At 43.3% G+C, this 9,963-nt stretch overlaps 1 protein-coding gene across 1 annotated transcript; it reads right to left on the bottom strand.

Annotated features, from left to right (window-relative positions):
• Positions 1–432: 432 nt before the first annotated feature.
• Positions 433–9,419, bottom strand: LOC139379394 (leukotriene B4 receptor 1-like). The gene is made up of 5 exons (XM_071122201.1): positions 9,225–9,419; positions 2,315–2,881; positions 1,657–1,927; positions 898–1,514; positions 433–714 (listed from the first exon to the last, which is right to left on the bottom strand). The coding sequence occupies exons 2-4, from the start codon at positions 2,818–2,820 to the stop codon at positions 1,125–1,127; spliced, it is 1,167 nt and encodes a 388-aa protein (XP_070978302.1). The 5' UTR covers positions 2,821–2,881; positions 9,225–9,419; the 3' UTR covers positions 433–714; positions 898–1,124.
• Between the last annotated feature and the right edge of the window lie 544 nt (positions 9,420–9,963).

Below are 9,963 nucleotides of genomic sequence, written 5' to 3'. Positions count from 1 at the left end.
TGTTAAAGTTAGTAACTGTATGTGATCTGTGTGCATCAATAGCTGGCAACTGTTCCACACTGCTTCACCTGCCCAGATATTTTGCAATAATTAACTATGATGATAATGAGATCATCATGCAAATTTGAATTTCCAAACACAGCTCAAGTCATTGGGATAAGTTGAGGCATTTTTTACATTCAGTATCAATCCGTCATGGTAAATATAGTATCCGATCTAACAAAGATATCACTATACTTTTCAGGATGTTGTATATCCTTGGAAATAGTCATAATCCATGTAAATATTACAGTTTTGAAAACATAGCTTGTATAAAAAAAGTGTTATTTTGGCACAACTTACCCTGGGTATGTATGGTGTAAATTGAGCCGCAGGAAGTAGCAAGTTAAGCTGCCTAAAAAATTCTGTACTGAATTAAATATCACCACTACCTTTTTAAAACCATGTCTATCTTTATTTCCCAAACACTTAGCAACAGAAATAATCACTTTTTTCTCTTTAAATAATTTAAGCATATTTTAAACACAGGCTAAATGCCTAACAAACACTTCTGTACTTTTTAAACACTTTTAACATAGGCAAGGCCCTTTTGTTACCTCATATCCCAGTGATAATGCCTTGCATTATGCATGAGAAGAAAACACTTCAATTTGCTCAACTAGCCTTTGCTTTGGCTCAGCCTTTGCTTTGGCTCAGCCTTTGCTTTGGCTCAGCCTTTGCTTTGGCTCAGCCTTTGCTTTGGCTCAGCCTTTGCTTTGACTCAGCCTTTGACTCAGCCTTTGACTCAGCCTTTGACTCAGCCTTTGACTCAGCCTTTGACTCAGCCTTTGACTCAGCCTTTGACTCAGCCTTTGACTCAGCCTTTGACTCAGCCTTTGACTCAGCCTTTGACTCAGCCTTTGACTCAGCCTTTGACTCAGCCTTTGACTCAGCCTTTGACTCAGCCTTTGACTCGATTTGTCAACAGGTTAAAACTTTAAGGATATTTTACAATATTATTATCCAGAAATTGCATGGAGGCAACCACAAACACTAGATATAAAGCACAAATTGTATCAAAGATCTGCAAAATACATTAAATACGGTTAACCTATGACTAGTACAGTAGGCCACAAAAAGTAGCACTACTCCAACTGATCATTGGAGGTCAAAGTCTTGAGCTCCGGCTTGGACTTAACCTTGACCTCAACTTCCTGTAGCTCCGTCACACTATTCCTATCCCCCTCCTTCCCCTTCCCCGACCGCCCCAGCTTGAGTGACAGCGGGGCCGAGGAACCACTCCGGCTGGACTTTGTGCTGCGGGTAAAGGAGGCAGAGGTCCCTCCCTCAATGTTGGTGCCCTCGAAGAGCTTGGCCATGAAGCTGAGGCCGGCCTGGCGGATGTGGGAGCTGCCAGCGAACACGTACAGCACAGGGTTCACGCTGCTGCTCAGGAAAGCGAGCGCTGTGACGTTGGGACGGGCCACCACGGCTGCTTTAAACAGAGTGTCGTTACCACCAAGTAGACCAATCACCTGAGAGAGAGACAAAGAGTTGAGAGGTAGATACAAGAGAGACAGATAGGGCGTATACCTGTTATTATACCTGTATGACACACAACAAATGAACTGCTTAATAATGTGCAGTACCTAGAAATATATTGTCAAACTCTCATACCTGTAAGATGTTGACCACGTGGTAGGGCAGCCAGAAGAGAGCGAAGGTGCCAATGATGAGGAGGATGAGACGGTTTCCCCGTCCCTTGTGCTGGAACATGGCCCTGCGTAGTCCACAGATGACGGAGGTGTAGCAGACGATGATGAAAGTGAAGGGGAGGAAGAAGCCCAGGACGGTCTCAAACAGGTACTGGAACACCTGGTGACCCACACTTTTCCAGTGGTACGACATGCAGACGGTCACAGAGCTGTTCATGTGCAGCTTCAGGTTACTAGGTAGGTAGGTAGGTAGGTAAGGTAAGTAGAGAGCGAGAGAGAGAGACATTTTACAACATGAAGGAGACATGATGGGTCTCATGGATGTTCCCCAGGACCACAGTGTGTGACTTGAGGAATGCATAAGAAAAAAAAGAGAGAGAGAGTTTGTTTGATTGAGACAATGGGAGTGTTCCAGGTTGTCTTTATTGCAGCCATACTCCGCAGGTTATTAGAGAAGTGTTTAAGAGCTCAAGAACTACACAAAAAACAGCCTGTAATGCAAACAAAAATCTTCAGATTAGTATTGAAGAATAAGCTTTTTTGTTAGTGAGAGTGCATTTTAAAATTTCCTCTCTCTCATGCCTCTCTCACACACACACAACCCATACAAACAGCCTTACCTGCGATAGAAGGCCATGGGCAGTGCCAAGACGAAAGCCAGCACCCAGATCCCCAGTAGAACAGCCATCAGGGTTTTCTTGGTCCTCATCCTCTGGGCCAGGAATGGCCTTGCCACGGCCAGCCAGCGATCCAAGCTCATCAGGCTGATCAGGTAGATGGACACGTTCATGTTGACACAGCACAGGTAGTGTACCATTTTACAGGCCACCGCCCCGAACTCCCAGCCTCGCCCGCCTGCCAGGAAGCGCAGGAAAAGCGGGGAGCTTAGCAACACCAACGCATCGGCCACAGCGAGGTTTAAGACGAGCAGGCAGGTAACTGACCGATGCCTCACACGGCACAGCACCGACCACACAACAAAGAGGTTACCGGGGAAACCGAAGACGAATGCTAGGACCAGGATGGAGATGCCGATCTGGTTTGACTGGTGAGAAAGGAGAGGAGGCGAGAGGAGAGGTGGAGGGGAGCTGGGGGGGGCAGCGGAGATGGAGAGGTCTGACGCCATTTAGGGAGGGAATTGAAGAATCTTTGGATTGTAAGAACTTTGGGATTCGCAGTCCTCACTACTGTTGAATAGAATGACCAGAGAAATAAGAATTAGAACACATGGTATGAAATATAGCTCTATGAATAGAAGAGAGAGACACAGAATGAGAGGACAACAATGGATATTACACAATTCCTGAAGAGAGAATCGAATCAAATATGTCCATAAAGCACTTTTTCATCAACATACAGTTGTCACAAAGTGCTTTTTGGTTACCCAGCCTAGACCACAAAGAGCAAACTGAAGCTCTGCTTTTGCGTACTGGCATAGTTCAGTAGAGGCGCTTGCAGAAGTTGTACCCATGGGGAAAACATTTTGTAGCCTAGGGTTTGTGGAAAAGGTGGCCTTTATAAACGCAATTCATGCAATTCTACATAATTGTAATCAAAATGACAGGCTACTTTGACACTAACAAAGTAAGAATCTTTTAATTGAACCTTTATTTATTTAATCTGAGATCAATAAAAACTACCTGGTCTTCAATACATCCATAGCCTAGATCTAGGTGTGTGGAGACACATATTGTACAATACCAGGATGGAAATTATAGTCCTAAAAAAGCTTTCCAGTTTCACTCGTTGTGCTCGTGGTAAAATGTCTCTCTTGTTTTACTTGGTAAACAATGCTGTTTGCTCAATAGGCCTATTTGGAAGTTGACAACTTGGTAGCCTACAGACAGAATAGTCTTCTCTTTTCAACAGAATCCATTTGCTTTCCAACCTGTATTTGACGAGATTGTATCTGAACTATCGGCAAAGGCCTGCATGACTGACAGATTTTTCGTGCGTTCCCGACTGTAAACTGTTTTGGCTGCATGACTGACAGATTTGCTGCAGGTTCCCGACTGTAGGCATGCCTGGTGATTGCCCAGCTAGCAATGAGGAATTGGCCCAGAAGCAGCCGGCACGAGTCTCGACCTAGCATCTGTAATGCTTATCAATTGCCCTGCACAAAGTATCAAACTACTACACAGGACTTAAATAATTTGATTTAAATGTTAATTGTATTTTTTTTAATCACAGAAACAAGGACAAAAAATATGGAAAAATAAATTAAATGTTAGTTATATAAAGCAGCCCGTGTAATCATCTGCCAGGGAGTAGCCCCAATCGGCCCGAGCCCCAAGTAATACATTTGGGCCAGATAACTCGGAACACCGGAATCGGCCCGAGCTCAATCCCCACACCCTAGGCATAAGTAATACTGCCACATGACATAGGCCAAGTCTGACACTCAGCGGAGTGCCCCTGCTCCCAGCCGAAATCGGCCCAGATCCACTGTGCTAGCTGGGTGGGCTACACACAAGCCACAGCTAGGCAATTTTGTTAAATAAACCATTAATCATCTGTGGCCAATTTATAGGCCTACTCCTGGTGTAGTTGTCAGAATTATTTCAATTATTTCTGAACTGATAGCAGTAATTCTTTAATTTTGACAAATGTATTTCAATTTATCAGGGGTGCAGTGTGTCACGAACCGGCTCAAAGCCCGTAACAAAGGGAGACAACGTGGAGATAGGGAGTAACAAAATATATATTTATTAACTAAAGCAACTAAGGAAAATATACAATGGTGTGTGTAATCAGTAATCAGTAGTGTAAGCGAGTGTTTTGCATGCATGAATGTGATAAAGCAGGGTGTTGAAAGGTGCCAAAGCAAGCAAACAAAAAGGCCACCAAGAACCACAACACAATCTATAAAGGTGTCTGCATGGAGAGAGTCTCTTCCATGAATGTGGAAGAGGTCTATTTATCTTGGGACACACCTGGCCCAGGTGTTTCCCATGTAGCTGACGACCCTCCCAACTCCGCCCACTGGCATCCTAATAAGGAAACAAGAACAAAGACAGAATACGGCAGACAGAGTGGGAGGGTCGTCACATTCCCCCCCATAAAACCAGGGACCAACAAGGACCCCGGAACAACATACCAGCCTCCTGCAGTCCCAAATTGACACAGCCTCCTGCAGTCCCAAATTGACACAGCCTCCTGCAGTCCCAAATTGACACAGCCTCCTGCAGTCCCAAATTGACACAGCCTCCTGCAGTCCCAAATTGACACAGCCTCCTGCAGTCCCAAATTGATGAGGGGTTATGTGTTCACACCTCCACCAACCAACCTCCTCCGACCTCAGCAATCTTTGCGCATAGGAAGCAATATTTAAGAGGAAAGAACACAAGACCAGGAGGGAACAGACAGGAAAGATTGACCATTGGTTGGGGTTGTCATGTTCTGTCACGTAAACATTCAGGAACATGGCACAAAAGACCACAACAGCTACAAACTCCAACGAAAAGAACATCAGGGTCCTTCTTAATTTTTACAACTCCCAACGATTCATAGTCACTTCCAACGATTCATAGTCACTTCCAACGAAACAGAATCACTAATTTCAATCATTTAACCTTGTAGTGTTCAGCGATCTTCAACAGCTGTTCTTTAGTACATAATTCTAACAGTTCCTCTGATGGAAAGCGAATGAACTTGTCTACATGAGACACCATAGTCATAAGTAAATAATCTTGCTCAACCCCTCTGCTGAGCACATCAGACCACAACCAGAGAAATGACAATCACCCTGAGCACCACAGAAGAGAGATGACATAAGGAGCTTCCCCAAAACCTACAATGACTCAACCCTAGTCTTCGTGCAGATTTGCGGTGGGTATTTACGCACTGTAGCCTGCTGGCAAGGAAATAGAACTCCCCAGCATGCTGGCAAATTCCACCAAGCCATGGATGTGCCCCCGAGACAACTGCTCAGTCCACAGACACCACACAAAAATAACACTTAACCATGCCCAACATGTCCAAAATTGAAACACGTCGCTAAGCCTATCAGGGGAAAAAGGCTATAGCTCCGGGTAGCAAGTTCCACTACCCTACACAAATCTCCTACCGAGGTACACAGCCGAGTTTCCAGGCTAGGCAAGGCCTGGAAATTAACAGTTGTCTCTCTCCAACACAGCACACAAACCAAACAAAGGCAACCAATACTGGGCCTATCAAACTCAAACACAATATGCAAACCAAACACGGACCTCCACGGTCTCCCAAACCAATAGTTCAAAAATCCCAGATGAGCCCCCACTTGTCACGAACCGACTCAAAGCCCGTAACAAAGGGAGACAACGTGGAGATAGGGAGTAACAAAATATATATTTATTAACTAAGGAAAATATACAATGGTGTGTGTAATCAGTAGTGTAAGCGAGTGTTTTGCATGCATGAATGTGCTAAAGCAAACAAACAAAAGGCCACCAAGAACCACAACACAATCTATAAAGGTGTCTGCATGGAGAGAGTCTCTTCCATGAATGTGGAAGAGGTCTATTTATCTTGGGACACACCTGGCCCAGGTGTTTCCCATGTAGCTGACGACCCTCCCAACTCCACCCACCGGCATTCTAATAAGGAAACAAGAACAAAGACAGAATACGGCAGACAGAGTGGGAGGGTCGTCACAAGTGGCACCTCCAGAAGCCTTCGCGTGCCTATGATTCTATAAGGAAATGAATGACAAAAGTGCAAAGCTGGAGAGATGAGTTGCAGGCTCATGTTTATCAGAGTAGGGAGAGAGAGATCATAGAAAGTGAATCGCATTGTAGTTTTGATAAATAAAAGAAAGAAAAACTGTGTGAGATACAGGCGAGCTACTCTCTCTCCCGACAGCAATGGTTACGTGTTGTTCTGTATAGGCTGCAATATTGAGCAAATGAAAAACCCGTTCCAGCCCAACAAGAATCAATTATCAGGCACGTTTTCACGTTACATTTTTTAGGAGGCAGCCAGGAAACTGCCATGGGAGTCCATTTGAATAAGCCACATTTTTGCATTGCAAACAGTGGAAATCAGGGCTGCAACTTTGGTTTTATGTGGTGGGGACATAATAATGCAAAAAAATACATATCTTTTTTTAGGGGGAAGATCAGCTTTAATATTGCAGATAGATTGTGGCTTCCATCAATGTGATTGTCCGCATCATTTCCAATCCCCCATATATTTTGGGGGTAAATATACACAGTTCCAGTAACTGTCAAAACTTTTATATATTTTCCTTTATTATTTTTCTCTAACCCTACCATCCCTCCCCTAACTGGAGTAAACTAATGGACAACAACACTTAGGCTTCTACTTCCAGCCTATACATACTATATACATTTTACAGACACAGTATATTTTACAATAATTATCTTTTGTTTGTTTTTAGTCCCATCCTTCAGCTCCAATCAACCCCTCCCATCTAGCTATAAACACCATCCAGTTTTGATTTCTATTTGCCATATATTTTTCAACTGTGCTGTGATGTTTTACAAAAGTTCTGAACCTTTCTATTCTCATAGATTCGACATATTGTAAATAAAATGTAAAAAGTTTTTTGCTCAGAATTATTATACTATTGAGCAATTGACTATGACTTTTTAAAATCACCCAGCAGTGCTATTTTCAGCAGGGGACATAACTTGGCAGCGGTCTGGGGGCCCTCCCATTTTTGGGGGCATCTAAAGCACATTTCCTGCATTTCTACATAATCTAATATGACCCATGGCCCTTCTAGCCATCTCTATGTAGAACAACAAAAAATAGGCAAAAATTCCTACAGTCATCAAGCTAGGTAAGATCCATGATAATTCAATAATCTATATTTTGCTGCTCCTTTAACCAATAGCCTAACAAATGAACTACTCTTACAAACAAAGTACAAAGACAACGTTTGATTGTCTTTAAGACCGACATCCTCTATAACAAATTTCAGCCAGACCGCCCACCCAACCCGAGCCGCCTACACTCACGACACCACCAGTCTAGTCAATAACTCAGTTCTCTCCCCAACACAACTTCCTTCACATCTTTTTAAAAAAATGTCTCACGGGAAAGGTTTGGAAAACAAAAGCTGAATGAAAACACACATACACCTACACATTAAGACACAGAAACAGTGTACCCTCCACATAATTCATATCATAGGCCTAATAGTACTGTAGAGCTCTTTTCACTTGTACACAATATAGCTAGGTCACCCCGTCCTGCCCCTAGGGGTCCACAGCCCTGTAGCGCCCCAACCCAACACACCCCATCAGCTTTAGGATCTTAGTGAAACATTCATTATTGTTTTCAGAGGTCTGTTAGTCCAAGGCCAGAGTCCAAGGCCAGACAACAGTACAGCAGACCCCCAAGGCCAGGACTGAGCAGCCCAGCAGCTAGGGATTGCCTAAATCTCCTCTGATGTGGACATGTTTTCAAGACCAACTCCTTTTGTCATACAGTGTTCCATATAAGGCATCCAAACCTTATGAAAGTTGCACAGTATACCCTGAATTGTAAAACAAATCTAGTGATACTGTACATAGCTTGACATTTGTTCCATACATTGTGGAAGGATAACCAACCTTCCAATTAATGGCAATGCATGTATTAGCCCGTATAAATGCTAGGTTACACAGTTTTGTCTGATAAGTCTCCAGTATCAACATTACCAAGCAAACAAAAACAGGGAGAAGGAAGAATCTGTAGACTTGCTGAGATAAAAGAACATACTATTTGCCAAAATTCAGTCAGCCTTCACAAGACCATAACATGTGCAAATATCTCTCCTTTCGTGTTTTACACCTCCAGCAGAATAATACAATTTCTGAGTGCATGATATTCAGTTTCACTGGCATATAGTACGTTCTATGGATGGTCTTAAACTGCAGTCATTTATCGGTGAGATTATATGAACATGACTGGGCATTCTAACAGATCTGTATTCTCTCATCATTACCAGTAGCGTCTCCCAGGTCTTCCTCAAATTTTTGTTTTGTGTCATCGGGAAAAGCCTCAATCATCCCTTGATACAGTTTGGAAATCAACCTTGGAAGTTTGTCAGACTGCCTTAAAATAGCATCTGGCTTGTCCAGTGCTTACTCTTTTATATCACATTCCAATGATAAAACTGCCACTTGTCCCCCCGTGAAAGTTGCAACCCTGGTGGAAATGATTTTTCATGCCATGAGAGTTACCGGATCCTGGCAAATGGGTTCCGGAATGAAACAGTCCCAAATTGAGAGGTTCCGGATCCTGTTCCGGCAAGATCTGGCTCCAAATATAAGCACTGGACAAAAGGTCAGAGGGACTTGTTTACAGCTAGGTCCCTGTGGCTGTATTTCCAATAAGCACTGAAAAGTACAGGATCTTTGCATGCCTATCTTCAACACATCATCCCATACAGTCATACACGCACATGGACACATTGTCACAAACAAGGGAAAATAAAACACACCTCCCCTCCAAAACCGTTTCATTCTGGACACTATACAAAATGTTTGTATCAACAAATATTTAAAAAAATTATATTGGCTTTTACACTAACACAACGCTGACCTTTATGAGCTGGTTCACTTGTGGAGTTATCTTCTCAGAGCAAATCCACAGGAAGTGCTTTTGTTGGCTATTTTGTAAATGTTTGATCTGTCCGTCCACTTGCCTCCACGTCTCAGTCTTCCTTCTCTCCTCTCTTTACTCACTCTTGTACTCCTTCTGCCATTATTGCGCCATGTTCTTGAACGCAAGCGAGGGGAAGCACTGGGGATATGATATCACAACAAATAAGGAAGGAAGTCTGTGCTCAGCCCATTTGACCCTGTTCAAATGGGATTGAAATCCTTCTGTTCCAACCTGGTCATTTATGTTGACCAATCCTATTGCATCAAGCATATGCAATAAAGTAACGTGTCATATACACGTCACACTGTCAAATATCCAGCCGTCTTTGTAGTCTGATGTCTTTCTTACTCACCTGCTTGCTCTCTTCACTTCCCTGTCACCATCCCACCGGGCACACATTTGTTCCCATGTCATTTCAATTCAATTACATTGAAACAACATGAAACAGACGCTGAACTGATGTCTGTGCACAGTGGGATATTTCAAGTTGGTGGGAATTTAGAAGAATGTGGGGTTCCCTGTGTGGTGGGAGAGAGGGGGACCTGCTTTGATACTGCTATGCAATGAGGTGTTTTACTTTGTTGGCATTTGGAAGTTTGCTACAGTTGAAGTCGGAAGTTTACATACACTTAGGTTGGAGTCATTAAAACTCGTTTTTCAACCACTCCACAAATTT

The sequence above is a fragment of the Oncorhynchus clarkii genome, chromosome 21 (assembly GCF_045791955.1).
Source record: "Oncorhynchus clarkii lewisi isolate Uvic-CL-2024 chromosome 21, UVic_Ocla_1.0, whole genome shotgun sequence".
NCBI classification, from domain to species: Eukaryota; Metazoa; Chordata; class Actinopteri; order Salmoniformes; family Salmonidae; genus Oncorhynchus; species Oncorhynchus clarkii.
The sequence above is the reverse complement of the archived record's forward strand: the minus strand, read 5'-3'. Positions and strand labels throughout refer to the sequence as shown.

Bases quoted from the DNA above. Each gene is read 5' to 3' on its own strand.
- LOC139379394 (XM_071122201.1), bottom strand. From the start codon at position 2,820: ATGGCGTCAGACCTCTCCATCTCCGCTGCCCCCCCCAGCTCCCCTCCA. The intron at 1,928-2,314 runs GTAAGGCTGTTT...CTACCTACCTAG, and splicing joins CCCATGGCCTTCTATCGCAG to TAACCTGAAGCTGCACATGA. The intron at 1,515-1,656 runs GTATGAGAGTTT...TCTCTCTCTCAG, and splicing joins ACGTGGTCAACATCTTACAG to GTGATTGGTCTACTTGGTGG.